Source organism: Sceloporus undulatus, chromosome 2 (genome assembly GCF_019175285.1).
Source record: "Sceloporus undulatus isolate JIND9_A2432 ecotype Alabama chromosome 2, SceUnd_v1.1, whole genome shotgun sequence".
Taxonomy (NCBI): domain Eukaryota; kingdom Metazoa; phylum Chordata; class Lepidosauria; order Squamata; family Phrynosomatidae; genus Sceloporus; species Sceloporus undulatus.
The window spans coordinates 288,396,227-288,413,868 of NC_056523.1; the positions used below are offsets into that span (position 1 = coordinate 288,396,227).

At 39.0% G+C, this 17,642-nt stretch overlaps 1 protein-coding gene across 1 annotated transcript in view; it reads left to right on the forward strand.

The window, feature by feature from the left end:
- Window positions 1-10,134, forward strand: part of TNPO1 (transportin 1) — a 51,530-nt gene extending 41,396 nt beyond the window's left edge. The window contains exons 23-24 of the mRNA XM_042449586.1: window positions 7-149; window positions 4,803-10,134. Of these exons, the coding sequence (XP_042305520.1) occupies window positions 7-114 (108 nt within the window). The 3' untranslated portion in view covers window positions 115-149; window positions 4,803-10,134. The remainder of the gene's footprint in view (window positions 1-6; window positions 150-4,802) is intronic.
- The last annotated feature ends 7,508 nt before the right edge of the window (window positions 10,135-17,642 follow it).

Consider the following 17,642-nt stretch of genomic DNA (forward strand, 5'->3'; position numbering starts at 1 on the left):
CTGCAGATCCTTCATGGATTTAAAAATCAAGTTGGAGATGAAAATTGGAGGCGTTTCTCTGACCAGTTTCCTGTTCCCTTAAAAGAGCGCCTTGCAGCTTACTATGGAGTTTAACCAAGTGTAATCAAGCTGCAGTACCATAATTAGAGGTAAGTTGTCCTAATAACCAGAAGCCCCTCCCTTTCCAGTCAGTCACTGAAAAAACAGTCACAGAAGGAATTCTGTCAGGGATGCTTTGATTTAGATTTCCTGCATGGCAGGGGGTTGGACTGGATGGCCCTTGCGGTATCTTCCAACTCTGTAATTCTATGATTCTGTGGTTATTGATTGCTTCGTAACTTGGAGTGTTAATTTTCTCCTTCAGATGAGAACCTGTTCCTTCATAATGTTTGGCAAGGGCCAGTGGGCAACTCTCATTTAGTGGATTTTGGATGTGTATGTCTTTTCTTTTTCATGCAACTTGAGGAGATTGTTCTGTATTAAATGAGGTGTATACCTCCACTGTGGAGGCTATCCAGATGTTTTCTCTTCATCCTTGAGAGGAAGGGATCATGCGACAGAACATTGCTACTTTGTCTCTCAGGAAAAAAAACTCCCTTTCCCCATCTGTTTCCCTTACCTTATACAAGAGTCAGGTGTGTGTTTCTTCAGAAACATCAATCAGGTTTTATCTAATTTCTCTTCCCTACTAACTCTTAAATGCTTTTCCGACCTTCTTTTATCCTCAGATTAAAAAAAGAAACAACAATAATGCTCCCCCTCTCCTGGTTTCTTCTGCATTCATTTTAATTTTTTTTAAATCATTTTTATTAAATCTAAACACAGCCACAAACACAATTTATATGTAAACTACTAAAAAAAATCTTCAAACATTAAATGAATTTGAGTCCAATATTACTTTCATTTTTATTGAGTCTGTGAGGGTTTTGTTGAGAAAAAGCCCTGAAGAGTTATCTGCTTGCAAGCGATTAAAATTTGTGCCTTGACTGTGCAAGAGGTCTCACAGGAAAAGGTGGTGTGTGTGCCTTCCCCCCCAACACAGGCATGATTACCACTATTAAGAGCCAGTAACAGGTGAATGATTCCACTGCACATCACTGAAGCATGTACCCTGCACAAAAGTTGATAGATCAGCATTGCAAGCAGCACTGCCTGTGTTCTGACTCTCTTAGTCCCCATCCGGCTCTGCCTTCCAACAAAATGCTGTAGAAGACATGGAAAGCTTTTCCCTTGCCTATAACTAAATGGCTGTAGTAGGCAGTGTTGAAAATATTTTCATACACTGTGGTAGCAAAAAGAGAAAGAAATCTACCTGGCAAGTTTGGCACAGTTTTCTGATCAAACATGTAAGCATTAGTCTTCCAGTTATGTAAAATTTGATATTGTGCTTTATCTGGTCAAATTTATGCACTCCCTAACCTAGATTGAGATTGAATCCAGACAAAACGGAAGTGCTCACGGTAACGGCCCCGAAACCAAGAACTAGGTTGCAACCTCCAGTCCTGGATGGGGTTACACTCTCCGTCAAGGACTGTGTTCGCAGTCTGGGGGTGCTCCTTGACTCGTCACTCCTGATGTCGAACCAGATAAATGTGACCATCAGGAGCGCCTGTTATCAGCTTCGGCTGATACGCCAGCTGCGCCCTTTTCTGGAAGTAAGGGATCTTGAGACTGTTGTGCACACGCTGGTAACCTCATGTCTAGACTTCTGTAATGCGCTCTACATGGGGCTACCCTCGTGCCTGGTCCGGAAACTGCAATTAGTACAGAATATGGCAGCCAGAGTAATTTCTGGAACATCCAGGAGGGACTATATTACGCCGGTTCTAAAGTCCCTCCACTGGCTGCCCATTAGCTTCCGGACCCAATACAAGGTGTTGGTTATCACCTTTAAAGCCCTAAATGGCTTGGGTCCAAACTATCTCTGGGACCGCCTTCTCCCCTATAATCCTCCCCGCGCACTCCGCTCCTCTGGGAGAGGCCTACTTCAGCCACAAAAATCTAGGCTTTTGACTACCTCCCAGAGGGCATTTTCCATCGTCGCCCCCAGACTGTGGAACGGCCTGCCGGATGAGATCCGTCTACTTACATCCTTAGACAGCTTTAAAAAAGCTGTTAAGACAGATCTCTTCCGGCAGGCCTTCCCAGAATAGAGAACCTGGCCTTAGAAGAATGTCTGGGAAAGATACTGCTGCTCCCACTGATTGTTTGTGGGTGTGATGTTGCTGACTTTTTGGTCAGTTTTTAACTTGTATGTTTGTTTGTGTATTTTTTGTTTTGTGCCTTTTTAAATACTGTATTGGATTTAATACTTTTTTAAGGAGGGGAAGGTATTAGGGATTTTATATGTTCTGTATTTTTAACTTTGTTAGCCGCCTCGATTGTTCTCAGAGGGGCGGGATACAAATAAATTTTATTATTATTATTATTAGATGTTCGGTTCATTCAGATAATTAAGGAAGAGGTATGGAGTGAAAGCTCTACAAAACTGCATGAAAACAGAAAAATGTTTCTGTAAACATGTCAGGCTTTCTTGCTCCTCCATTTCTCCTTTTTCTGGAGAGTAAGAGAGAGAGAAAGAAAAGAAGTCTCAGTCAAGAAATTCTAAATCCAAGCAATATCATGCCAACTTCCTTCCCCTTACCTCATGTAGACTGAAAAGATGTGAGCACCAACTAGTGGGAGCTGCAGGTCTTTCATGCTTGCATCACACTTAAAAGATACTCAACTTTCTATTCATTCAGACAGTGAAGAAGATAAATGGATAATTGAGGGCTCTTCTACCAGTGTCCTGTTATGATTTTTCTTCATAATAAAAAATTCTTATGTCATAACCTTTATATCCTATCACTAAATTAACTCTACAGCCATCTACCCAGAAGTAATTCATTCCCTATTAGAAGGATGCTTCAATTCCTGAATCTGGAGTGCCTTAATTTCTTTTCCTTCATACTCTAGTAAATTAGTGAAGTAATAATGGAAGCTCACTCTGAATAATACCTAAACTGGCGACATAGCTCACAAGTACTACTACATACTTATTGTCTGGTTTGGATGAGCGTAAAGTCCTGGGTAGATGTCACTATTGTTGCCTTTTAGGGGTAGAGGTTCTCAAAGATGGAGAGCTTTGGTTCAAAAATTATGAAACACAACCTTACATGAAGGCAGCAGGTCCTTGGCTCTGACAGGTGAAGCTTCCATAGCTGCTGCACATTTTTGCCAAGATGTCTCTTGGGGGGGGGGCAGAGTGGATTTCTGATGTAACCCCTTATCTATCAAAAGTGTGCAGCTCTTCCATTCCCATCAATCCCTAGTGTCAAACCATTATGCAAGAAGTAATAGGAGCAGGGGTCAGTAGTCCTAACAGCACTTTTATGCCAAGATGAGATAATACACCTATCATAAATGCAACCATGACCTGCTCCTCCCCCAATAAAACAAACCAATTGTCACAAGGCTCAGGATTAAGATTAACATTTAATAGGAAGAGTTTCCAGGAGAGATTTAACCAAACTATTCTGCAAGACCATCCAAACACTTCCCAAAAAAAGTCCATGGATTTCAAGTCCGCAGACTTGGAGAGGTGACTGTATAGCTTAAACAGACAAAAAAGTTAACATTAAAATAGGATTAAACATCAGTCTGCAGTTATTAAAAAAAACCTCCCAGAGACCTTTCTTCTCTTCTTCTGTTTTTAATTTCCAAATAGTACTTCCAATAAGTATATTTTACAGGGCTGCCCCCTCCCCTCCACACACACCTGAAGCCTACAGAGGGCATGAAACTAGGGGGAGTTTTTTTCTTCTTTTTTCTGTTCAGGAGTCAAAACAGGAAAAGTTTAATTGTATGTTCATTTATCTTTTGAGCTTCGCGGGTGGAGTAAAGCTCATTTTTGATACCTCTGCACATCAAAAGATGTTCTATCTTTTTAATATTTCTGTTACCTCATAGGGTCTGCAGTGTTCCTGTGCCCACCTTTTATGGTGTAGCAGCCTTCATTTAATAAGTTCAAGCTTTGTAAGGCAAACCCTCCAAACTCCAGAAGTCATGCTTTTTCCTTCTGATGAGGGTACTGCTGCTTCTTTTTCCATTTCATGGAATAGATCTGCTCCCCCTTTTTACTCCCACTTGCACAAAGGAACAAGGCTGACAGCTCAGGGATACTTGCCAACTCAGGACGTTTTGTTTGCTGTATGCCACAAACAGGCAAATACATTTGTGGAATCCTGCATATATACAGTAGTTGATTGCAGGAAGAGAGCTCAGTTGCTGGGCAAAATGGCAGAAAGAAGAGTTGGGAATATTAATCTGAAGCATAGTCAGCACATTTCTTCAGGCAGGCATGACTGAAGTAGGGTGCAAAATGACTGAAGATGTGTGAGGCTCTAGTAGTTTTGCCTGTGTCTGTTGTCTGAAACAAGCAACTGATCATGGAATGAGCTTTCAGTTGGAGTTCTTCAACCAGGAGTAATTTAAAATTACATAATCACCATTGTCTAAAGGGGGATCATTTTAGGTGGTTACAGCTTCGAGATTTAATTTGGCTTTAGAAGAGGAGAGCACTATCCAGGAGAAACGGTAGTGAAGTGTTTGGGAAAAGCTCAAAACAAGAAAGCAGACCTTTGCTTTGAAATACCTGTGATGCTATGAAACTTTCTTGCAAGTGTGTACTGGCAGAACTAATTGTCACTTTAGATTTCTGATTGTATCCATGTGTTGCATTTTTAGCAATAACAGTACTGTATTAAACAGCTTGCTTTCTGAATACTGTACTAAATTTATGAATTACTTGCTTTTTTCAGGTCCTTCAGTCTGGAAGACTGGGAGGGAGCCTCTGCACCCAGGGAAAAAAAATGTTACCCTTTACTGGGGGGAAGGGTAAACCAGTAGGGAATACAGTACAATCCCAAGCCTACTGGGAGGGGCGGGAGGGAGGTGTTGCCGTCACTGTATTAAGCCGATGTTGGGAAATGTTTTAACATCTGGAGCTTTTGTGCGTGGAAATCTGTCTCCTGTTACAACTCTACACTGGATGTGAAGAAGCGCAAAAAAAGTCTATTCACAACAGCACATTCTGCAATATTATGGGGAACTGTACCAAAATGAAAACTATAAAATTGAACCATAGGGGATATATAAAGAGAAAATACATTGTGTTCAAGTGATAAAGGAAACCGAAGAATGAGACTTACAGACAGTAAAAGGTGTTGTAACAAGGGGGTTTCTGCATTGTTTCATCTTGATGGGATTCCTAGGTATTGCATGTTGATGAAGAACTGAACAAATGAAGTTAGTACAGTTAAAATTAAGCTTGCTACTGGTATTAGGAGCAAGTACTTGCAGTGTATAAATTTAAATAACCCCATGATAAAGTAATAAAAGTTAGTGCGAACAAAATGAAGCAACCTGCAAGATGCCAAATGAGTCACTCCTTTTCATTTGGGGGAGGGGGGAGGGACGTTTCAGAAGAAAGGTGAATCTTTTTTTTAGAAAAAAATCTGATTTTTACATTGAAACTTTAAAAAAGGTAGTGGATATGATTTGATGGCTGTACTTCATTAGATTTAATTTCTAGAATAAATCATAATTCTTAATGTGCAGTTTAAGGTTCAGGCATGCATTTTGGATCATAGTGGTCGAGCATATTTTAGTGGGAAAGTAGCATGCTTGCATCAAAGAGTGAGAGTGGTATACATTTACTTATGTTGCGCCAGTTTTGTGTTGCAGTTTACCAATTTGGTATAGCCCTGCGTTTAAAATTCCTTTAAGATTCTGTGGATTTTATTTTTTTATTAAGAATATAGGTTAAAAAAATACTGTAGTTACAATTAGGCGTCAAAATATCTTTTTAGGATCTCTTAGGAATAAGATTGATATTGTATTGTGTAACCTGCACAATGTGGAAAGCTGATATAGCTGTGCAAAGTATTGCCTCTGTGCTGTCAGTGTGATGTGCTTTCTGCATGGTTATACTACTAGTGATTTTTATCAAACCTTCTGAAATGAGTTACATGGTAAGATCTGTTTAAGGCTACATAAATGTTAGTTGGCACATAAAGACAATTGTAGAAAATTGATGACATTATTGCTACATTTCAGTGTTTATTCCTACCAAACTTATTATCTATTATTTCTCCTCTCCTCCCCTTCCTCACAAAGCATGATCATAAGAGATGCGTAAATTAGTAGATGTAAAGGAGGGTATCTACAGTATATTGGCGCATGTTGGTGGCCCTTTGTGTCCTAGAGAGAGCACACAAGGGTGCAAGTTTAAAGCTACAGAGTGAAAGTCAGTTTGGATCCTTTTCATTTCATTTGTTTAGCTTTTCTGTCCCCCTCCACACACTCATTTGTATTCCTGTGAATAAATCCTTGTTAAGTTAACCCTTTACTTTTCTTTCCATGTGTATTTTCTTATGTACTGTGAATGTGAAAACCTAACTGGTACACTTGATCTTGTGTTACTATAAAAATGGAAGTTGTGATTAATTTAGAATACATAAAGAGTATCCCATGATGATAGAGTAAAATGGAGAATAAATATCTCTGCTGGTCAGAGTTGAAGCCACACTTTTCCATTTTCTCTTTAAGTGCTGCAAAATTAATCTGTGCAAAAAAGACAAGAAAAAAAAGACAAGAAAAAAAGCCATAACAGCCGCCTTACGTTTTAGCTTCTCATCTTTGCATTGCAAAAACAAATACTGGATAACCATTTTTTGTAGGGACTGACTTTGCATGATGTGGTTCTTTTAAGATTGTTGTATGATTTAGCCATTGCACTGAAGTTCAATCTTGTATGAGTGTGAATTTATGAAATCTAACTTCAGGTTTTTGTTTAATGCATGGGTTATATATTATACATTCCTTTTTTCACTTTGCAAATTTGATTGGTTTAAATATGCTTGAAAGCTACATTTTAATACATGTCCTGTATTAAAGCCTGTTAAGAATGAAATTGTGATGCTACTACACCATCAAATCCACTGGAACAAAACTGCACGTGGCAATCTACTTTCATATTAACTCGCTGTGTCAGAAACCACAGCATCTCTTGGCTGAGAACATTTAGTTGTAGCTTTTCTGATCAAAGAAGTCATACCAATTCCCAAGAAAATGAATCTGAACATTTAGTAAGGGTGGAACTTGCCTTAGATGAGGGTTTACATTTAATTTCTCTGGGGACAATGCCCAAGCTTTCTCTTGGAGTTGTCTAAAATGTAAACTATTTGTTTAGGCCCTTGTAAAGTTGAACTGTTAAGTTGCAGATAACATTAAATATTAGCATACTGTAGCCACTTAAGTAAATAGATACAATTTTATTATATGGGTTAATATAGAGGGATGTGACTGTTTTACTGTGACTAAGCTGATCACACAGAAAGGTAACAAGAAAGCAATACTGCAGTTAAAATTATAATTCTTGTTAATAAGTTCATGCTTTATAACAAACAGATCCATATTCATACCAAGTAAGGTATAGTGTAGTTGTGGAAGCCACTTCAGTTAGAATTTGAGGTAAGAAGCGCTCTGATACAACACTAACAGTTGTAAATCAAATATATTGCATCATGGGATATATAAAACATCTTAATTATTTTCATGTAGTCTTGACAGTTTTTGAATGTTGACTGAATGTTGATAACTGGTAGAACTGTAAGTTTGTCTTTGTTACATTCCAGTGTTCTCTGCCTCTTGGCATGCTATAAGCACGGCTTACTAAATTTGCTCCTTTTACAGTGAATAAAGTGCTTAGTGTGCTAAACTACAGAAATAGCCGCTGCTAAGTGATGTAGATTTTCTACTTGAATATTTTGTTGTAGGAACCTCAGGAGGTCAGTGTTTACTGTTTTTATATATGCCTTTGTTTTCATGTCTAAGGCCCCCTGCTTTTGAAGGATTCTAACTGAACAAATCTGCCGATCAACCTAAGTTGGTAACAGAAAGTGTATTTTAAAATGTTTAAGTGCATCTCTTTTGCAGTTAAGCTTGTCTAATACAGTAGGACTTTCTAGGGAAAAGGTGTCCTTTAATGTCTTGTTTCATTTCTTTCAGTCTAAGGAGAATAGATACATTTTGTAATTTTTTAGCTGTATTTTCTTTCTAAATTGGTGTATACACATCAGTTATAAGATTGAGATCCTAAAACAGCTTTCTTCAACCTGGCCCCCTCAAATGGGGCATAATCCAATATATCTGGAGAATGCTAGGTTGGAGAAGTTGGCTCTAATGTTTTGCACCCTAGTTCTTAAGGAGGTTTACTATGATGTAAGTTCTGTTCACTTCATTGGGACTCGCTTCCAACTAAGTATGCTTAGGATTGTAGCCTTGGCTTAATGCCATATAGAGGGTGCAGTCATGGCAACATTCATAGAACAATGTTTGTTAGAATACATAGCCAATAGGGTTTTTTAAAAACTTAAGAATAATTTTAGTTTTGTAATAAAACACTATTGATACACACTGTGATAATTATGATTTTTTTCTTTAGCATTGGCATGAATTACTTAAGCTACATGAATACTGTGTAATTTAGATTTATACTACTTGTAAGAAGAAGCTGAAATTTATGTTATTTGGATAAGAAATATTCATACTAGTTTTATCTCAGGTAAATACTCTTGTACCCTTTGGTTTTTTGTTTTGTTTTGTTTTGTTTAGATAGAGGCTTCTAATATGTCTTAAGTGTACCAGTTTGTCTTTCATATAGGAACTGCCTAATGTCTTAAAATCTCATACCTAAATTAACTTACTGTGGGACAGCAATGACTTTGCTTCAATATAAATCACCTATTTTATTCATATTGAATGTATTAACAAAGATGTGTAACATTCTTCTTAAGAGAAGAATGCATCTGTGCGAAATAGCACCTAAAATCACCATAAAGAGTGCTTTATATTGTGCAGTATAAAGTTACGTTCCTGATTTTTTAAATCAATTTATGACTTGGCAAAATTATTTCTGATATATTTTCCTGTATAGATGCCTAGACCTTTTTAGCATAGTATGTGGAATCTAACAAATAACATTTCTTACTGCAGTTCTAGGCAGAAAACTTTAATCAAGATCAGACTCTCTGCTGCTCTAAGCTAATAAATGCTGAGCAGTAATCTCTTAAGATAAAAGTTGCTGTTTGCATATGAATTTATTGTGTATGGTGTAAGCATTGGGCTGTCTGGGATGCTTCAGTCTTGAGAATGTAAATTTCTACATTTTAATGCAGTTCAACTCAACACTGAACTCAAATTTCAGATACTGTTCAATTTGGAATGATATCTGTAGCCAAACTGTGCTCTTTCAGCTTCTTTGTCAAACCTATTCAGTGTTAGGCTATCCTGAATGAAACTGTAATAAGCACATACCGGTATATTGTGGCTTTTTGTCACAGAGACCTAACTAAATCAGTGCAGAATATTTAGATCTGTATGTGCATGACAAGAAAACTCTTAATGGTTATATTTAAGTAAACCTTCACTCTTTTGTTTTTCTGGACAAATGTACATTTTAAAAACTGTTAAATTGCAAATCAGTTTTGATACTAATGTCTTTTCTGTCCCTATCCTACTCCGTTCATTTAACTGTTCTTTTTTGGACTGATGTACAGTGAAACTACAGATCCTTAAAAACCTTTTGAGGGTGTTCTTTCCAAAAAATGTAAAGTGTTCTTTCTCTTTGCCCCCTTGTCCCTGAAAAGATAATCAAGATTTCTTCTGTCACTTAACTCTTGTCTATCCTAAAATGTACTAGAGTTGGATGTAATAACAGTAGTTGAAGTAGCAAAATGGCCAGATCTTTCTGCTGACAACTTAGGTTGTGTGCGTTTTGCTTGAAAGCTTTAAATTGGATGTGTTTTTCTATGTTAGAATATTCCCTTCAAACATATCCTTCAACCTGCTTTACTTTGATTTTGTCTTGTCTGCCTCTGCTAAAACAACTTCATTTTAAATAGAATATGGTTTGATTTTTTGATAAGCTGCTGAATTCTAAAGAGTTTTTTGGGGCCACCAAATATTTTGGATCATGCAGAGAATATATATTGTAATGTAGTAATTTTGTATTTACATTTGTATGATGTGACAATAGACGTGAATGTTAATCACTTGCCTGACTATGTTAATAAAATTTGTTTAAATATAGATGCCGCACTCTGATTCTTAATGGAAAAAGGAGGTCTTCATCCAAGAATTTTGATTTGCTGTTAACTGGATCACACATTTGTGTAACTCTTGAGTTCTTGAAATTAGGAAGCTTGGGATTTAAAATTAACTTTCAGGAAGACATTTTTCCTGTGTAATCCTAAAACTGCATTGTGGTTTATATCTCTTCACTGATTTTTATTTTATTTTATTTTTGCTAGTAAAATCAGGCAGATTTGAAAACATAGGCCTTTGACATACTTCTGTGCATCAGATTTGCACCTTTTTAGTCAGAACAGGAAAATACAGCTGATTCAATTATGAGTCAGTATTTGAGTATGTATTAACATTTTCAGCACAGAGAGATTTTGCCATGGCTAAGTAAATAAACTGTACCTTATTCTGATCACTAGTGAAGAGAAATAGTCTTGCGCTGCCCCATCTCAGTGGCAGTGGGCCATAGGATAAACTGTCCTCATGTAATGGATTGTGAAGGAATGATGCAAAGGCTGCCTCCCTTTTTCTTAAACAGAAAATCATGAGGACTGGGAAATATTTTCAAAATGGGACATTGGTGCAGATGAGGCAGGAGTCTTATCAATATTCTTGAGGTGGTAGGTGCCGCAATTCACCACATGCAAGTTTTCCCTGTGTCAACCTGATCATGTAGGAGTTCGAGTTCTTTGTTGTTGTTGTAGAGTCTTACATTGGGCCCTCAATTTGATAAAGAACCAGATTCAGTCTGGACAGATGAACCAAATCAAGATTTAGAAATTGGAGTAATCTCACTGACTTAGGTTGGGAAATCAAAATTACTTGAATTTTTTTGTTTTTCAGCACATATAATTTAGAGGCATTGTAGTCCTTACAGAGATGAATAACAAAACTCCAAATTTCAGACAGGTAATTCAGGGTATTTTGTACTAGGCAACTGTTAACCTTTGCTTTTTAAGAAAAAGACAAAAACAAATCTTAAAAGTTGTTGGCTGCTCAGCTTTGGCAACTCATATTGCTATTTTTAATTTGTGCACTGTCCCTAGCATTGGGATGCCATCCTGTGGCACTTAGAACTTCTCAAACCTCTACAGTTAAAGAGCTGCATCAAATCAGAGCAAAGGCAGTAGAGCTTCAGATACATGAGTAGCACCACTTGGCAGAAAGTCAGAGTATCATGTATCTCACTTGTCTAATCTGCATGGCAAACAGAGTATCAGTCAGCTAAATCTGTTGAAGTTTTAACTAATAATTTGGTATGATGAAGCAGTGGAAGTTTACTTGAAGAGAGGTGTATTTGCTTTCTTCTGGCAAGATACAGTGATGCAGCCTAAAGAAGTAGCAGGTGGTGATGAGAGGATCCTTTGCCAGCTAGTAAGATTTCCTCCTGAAGATTACCCTGTTAAGGCATTCAGTGAACTAGGCTGCTCTTGCAAATTTCCATCTCATGATTTCATACTTCCCCCAGCCCATCTCTTCCATAGTTGGGTGCTTAAGCATCTTGGTTCAGAGAAACATGAACTACTGCCACAGAGAAATTCAGCACTCTTTTTCCACTGACCTGTGGATCGTGCTCCAGTACCTAACAGCTCAGACCTTTCTGCCTCTGTCCTGAGCCTTCTGCTTGGTGCGTCCCCTTAAGGTGCTTGGCAGGTTGCTCTTGTTGACAATTTACCTCTGCCCATTTGCTTTCTATAATGGAGACAGATACGAATCCTGGAATCTGTCTACTTGCTTTCCATTTCAGAGGCAACCACTGCATGCTGCTATTGTTGCTTCCTGCCTACCTCTGAACTGCATGCTCAAAGAGCCCTCCTGTCAGTAGACTTGTTCCCACTATCAACACTGAGCCATAAAAAGCCATGCTGGGGGTGAAAAGTTTTCTCACAATACTTTCAAAATTACTGTCGCATGTACATCTTATTGGGGTGAATGCAAACCAATCTGCTTCCATTTGTTCCGAGGGGCACAATGCAGACGCACATTGTTACTGCAGAGATACCTCATAATTTATTAAGTTTCACTAATGTTCAAATGTCATAATTGTTACACAGAAAACGATATATAGGAGGAGAGCAAATGAAAATTGAATTGAGTGGTTTATTTGCTTTACCAAATAAGCATTAAAATAATTGGTCTTACTTGTCTTCACGGTATGAATTAGATGTGTACTATAATAATAATGCCCTTTGTCAAATAAATAAATGTACTTGGCAGAACAAAATTTTGCATACACAAACAGAACTAGTGAAATTGTTAAAAATCAAATCAGATGGCTCAGAACAACTAGAAACAATGGGATGGGGGTGAATAAATACCATTATCTAAAACAGATGGGCAACTGTCAGGGACTAGGGAACCTCAAATGGTAGCAGAACCCCTCCACAAAAAGGCCCAGATTTTGCCCCCCACCCTTTTTTTTTTTACAGCAGGAAAAGAACTCACTACTCTTAAGTTGTGAAATTAAAAACAGTATTAAAAATAAGATTTTTGGAGGGAGAAAGGTAAGTGGCAAAGGACTGCCTCCTTCCCATTTTCTCCATTAGAAATCCCTACATCCTCTAGGCTCTTGGCCAATTGAATCAGTCAGTCTTTGGTATCTGCAAGCACAGCAGCAGCAGCAGCCATGAGCAGATTTATGGTATCAAGCAGAACCCAGTACAAAAGAATGTGTTGTAGTGCACTGGCCAGAGCTTGGGGTGTAGTATTTCATCTCAATGACATACATCTTTGTAGTGAGATGCAATATATGGAGTGCGGAATCAGAATACAACAGGACTTGCTAAATTGTTGTGTGCCTTCAAGTCATTTCTGACTTGTGTCAAGCTTGAAGAACCTATGACAAGGTTTTTCTGGCAAGATTTGATTTGGGGTGGGGGGTACCTTTGCTGTCTTCTAAGGCTGGGAGAATGAATTCCCCAAAACATGAATCCTGATTTCCAGTGTCATAGTCCAGCACTCAAAGCACTACACCATGCTGGCTCTCTTCAAGCTAAATAAAGCAATAATAATACAGCAACACTAGCAATGGTTGGGGGCAGTGTTTCAACACAACAGGAACAACAAAAATGTGAAGGTGAGCAAATGAAAAAGCTGTTAAGGCACTGGCCAATAGCTAATGGTGTGCTTCCACGTTTTCCATGAATGGAAGTCTTGCTGTTTACTGATAGTCACTCTTTTTGCTTTCCATGAGGTGATGTGAACACTAACCTGGAACACCTGATGTGAGGAGATAAAAGTGCACTAAGTCAACAATAGTCTGCTCTGGTATGAAGTTGCATCCTTTGTAAGGGTGGCCTCCACATCTACAGATTCAGCCATCCATGGCTTGAAAATATTCAAAATAAATTTCAAAAAGAAAACTTTGATTCTGCCATTTTATGTAAGGGACATCATTTTACTGCCATTATATTTAATGGGAGTTGAGCATCCACTGGTTTTGTTATCAAGAGTGGGGGTCCTGGAATGGATACTAAGGGCCAGCTGTATTTCCTAAAGTGTTTGTTCTCTCTGTGTGTTTGTTGCATGTACAACACAGCCCTATAAAAAAGAGAGGCTCTCTTCCAATTAGTGCCTTCTTCTTAAAGGGGGGAGGGTTGAAGCTACATAGTTCTACGACACAGAACTTGGAAAGAGATTGTGAAAGCCATTCTAGCTTTCACAACTGACAGGCACCAGAAGGGTGAGTGCAAAAAAATAAATAAATAAAAGCAGGGGGAGGAGGTTGGGTAAAGTGCCTTCAAGATGCATAATGTTAAATTCCACCCAGGGTGTCTTCTCTCCCATGGCCTATGAAGTGTATGTAGGGACAGGTGAAGTAAACCTGTGTTTAATGTGCACCTTGTGTACTTGAGGACTTGAGAATACAGCAGATCTTGAGACTCCTTTTGTGCTAAATAGGAATTTCATACCTATATCTTTCTCTGCATTTCTCAGTTCATAGTTGCTGGGAAGCCTGGAAATGGAGCAGCAACTGTATTTGTTCATGTACAGTATTAATCAGTTTTGACAAGAGACCTGATGATGGCTTACATAAGAAATCTATCTATAAGAAACACATAACAAAACTGAAAATCATCAATATAAGAACAGTAGCTTTTAAAAACTGTTAAGTGTTTTTGTGGGTTTTTTGGGCTATGTCGCCATGTTTGTTCCTGAGGTTTCGACAGCATCTGTGGCTGGCATCTTTCTCTGAAGATGCCAGCCAGATGCTGGTGAAACATCAGGAATAAACTCTTCTAGAACATGGCCACATAGCCTGAAAAAAAAACACAAAAAACTATGGATGCAGGTCATGAAAGCCTTCAGCTTCACACTATTAAGTGTATTCCATGTGTCACAAACACCTTATCAGACAGACTCCTCTTTGCTTGATACCCAAAGGAATAATACTGTGGTGTGCCTTCAGGCCATTTCTGACTAATGGCAACTAGAGAGAACACATCACAAGATTTTCTTGGCAAGATTTGCCTTTGCGTTCCTCTGAAGCTGAGAGAGTGTAACTTGCCAAGTGGGTTTCTGTGCCTGAACAAGGATTTGAACTTGGCTCTTAATAGAGTACTCAAAACACTACAGCACACTGGCTCAACAATCACTTCTGCTACCTGGCAAATTTGCCTCTTGAAGTGTTGGAATTTGGGTGCCACCATAGAAAAGGCTCTCTGTCTAGTACCCAGCCACCTAATTTCTGAAGACTGGATAAACATGGTGAAAAGCTTCTGAATAGTTGAATTACCTAATACAAAAGTATTTTGGCAGGCAATTAAAACTGGCTTAACTTCAGCCAGTAACAGCTGCCAGGATCGCTGTGTCTATTTCTACAGTTCATATTCCTGGGTCCCAAAGAATTCTGTGTGCTCTGAGTAATTTAGTTAACTGAAGTCCAAGAAATTAGTGTCTTCCTATGAAACTGAAGTCACGACTACGGCATATGGGAAGAATTGGTTTGAAAGCTTCATCTGCTGACTTCTTGCGCCCTTCTTTTATGCAATACACCACTTGGAAATCTGATTAATAGGAAAGATAGTAATAAAATGTTCTAAACAAACCACCAGTCCATTGTTGTCATTGGCAACTGTACCATTATTCCCTGAGCATTGGCACTAAAATTACTTAAATGGCTAATTTCTTTCAAAACATGGTTGGGGAGAACATATTTCTGTGTGTGCACTGTGAAAGAAGCTTTCTGCAGACACAGAAAATTTAGAAAGAGGTGGTTTGTATAATTTTACTCCTATTTTGGGGAGCTGTCAGAAAAGAAGAGTCACTCCGGATAAGCCTAAAACGCCCCCCACCCCCCATATGAAACCATCAGTGGGACCGAGGGAGAAATGTTAATTCTGAGCTGAAATTGAAAATTATATTTTCAATGGGAGTGAGGGCAGCAGGTTAACTAGATCTGAGTGGAGGTAGCAGAGTCTGAGTGACAGTGACAAAGTACAGGGGAAAGAATGAGGGTTTTGCGTAACTCACAGATACATATATTAGCCTTCAGGTTGCAGAAGCATTCAGTTGGTCGCTAGTGTGCAAAATTAGCCATCCTGGAAGTAGCAACACAAGAGATACAAATCACATAGCAAATAAAATATTTGAAAGAAATAGGGTAATAGCAAAACTGGTAACTGCATGGAAGTCAAAGGCAAGTAGGTAGACAGCATATGTTCCAGAAACTGCAAAGGCAGTAGTACTGTAGTCTAAAGATAGAAATCAGAAAAGATTATTTTAGTGGGAAGGGTCTGTAGAGAGATGAGAGGAGGAAGTAGCAGCAATGGTGGTGGTAAAGTGATGGATGTGAAAATATGCCAAGATCTGACATTACATTTAAGGGAGCTGGGGAATGTGACAAAGCAAACTGAGATATAGAAGGTAAGTTCAGAATGACCTTGGAAAGCAGAGAAGCAGGGAATGAGTACTGTCTCTTGTCTTCCAACATTGCCAAGAAGACTATAGTCATTATTCTAGGATGTTCAGGAGATCTGCAAATAGCAGCAGCAATGCCAGGAGGAAAAGCCTAATCATAGAATCATAGAATTGTAGAGTTGGAAGAGACCGCAAGGGCCATCCAGTCCAACTCCCTGCCATCTAGGAACTCTCAATCAAAGCATCCCTGACAGATGGCCATCCAGCCTCTGTTTAAAGACCTCTAAAGAAGGAGACTCCACCACACTCCGAGGGAGTGTGTTCCACTGTCGAACAGCCCTTTATGTCAGGAAGTTCCTCCTAATGTTGAGGTGGAATCTCTTTTCCCGCAGCTTGCATTCATTGTTCCGGGTCCTGTTCTCTGGAGCAGCAGAAAACAAGCTTGTTCCCTTCTCAACATGACATCCCTTCAAATATTTAAACAGGGCTGTCATATCACCTCTTAACCTTCTCTTCTCCAGGCTAAACATCCCCAGCTCCCTAAGTCGTTCCTCATAGGGCATGGTTTCCAGAACCTTCACCATTTTAGTCACCTTCCTTTGGACACGCTCCCGTTTGTTCTTTTTGAACTGTGGTGCCCAGAACTGGACACAATATCCCATATGGGGCCTGACCAAAGCAGAATATAGTGGCATTATTACTTCTCTTGATCTACACACTATACTTTTATTGATGCAGCCTAAAATTGCATTGGCCTTATTAGCTGCTGCATCACACTGCTGACTCATGTTCAACTTGTGGTCTACTTGGACTCCTAGGCGGGTTCCAGACTGCCAAAAAGTACATGCTCGGCATATACTAGGATTAGAAAGGGGCGTCCTTTCTGGACGCCCCTAACCCTAGTACGTGCCGAGCATGTACAAAATGGGTGGCGCCCATTCTACATGGGCGCCGCCATTTTGACATAGTGTCCGCTTAGCATCCTCACATTGCGGTGCGGAAATTATGCCACAAGTGCGCCATTGGCACCTTGCAGCATCATTTCCGCACCACAAAAAGAACCCGCTTTTTGCAGGTTCTTTATGCTGCATCAAGGAATCGTGCAGTTTGTCTGCTGCGGTTCCCTGATGCAGCAAACACCGGCGTGTTACAAATCCATGTAACAGTTACTTTGTCTAGCCCACATTTTACAAGCTTGTTTGCAAGAATGTCATGGGAAACTTTCTCAAAGGCCTTACTGAAATCAATATATACTTTATCCACAGCATTCCCTTCATCTACCAAGCTGGTAATTTTATCAAAGAAAGAGATCAGATTTGTCTGGCATGGCTTCTTTCTCTGAAACCCATGTTGACTCTTTTTGATTATGGAATTGCCTTCTAAATGTTCACAGACTCTCTGTTTAATGATCTGCTCTAGAATCTTTCCTGGTATTGATGTCAGACTAACTGGACGATAATTATTGGGATCCTCTTTTTTTCCCTTTTTGAAGATGGGGACGTTTGCCCTCCTCCAGTCTGCTGGCAATTCTGTTCTCCAGGAGTTTTCAAAGATTATTGCCAATGGCTCTGATATTACATTTGCCAGTTCTTTTAATCCTCTTGGATGCAGTTCATCTGGTCCTGGTGATTTGTATTCATTTAGATTAACCAGGT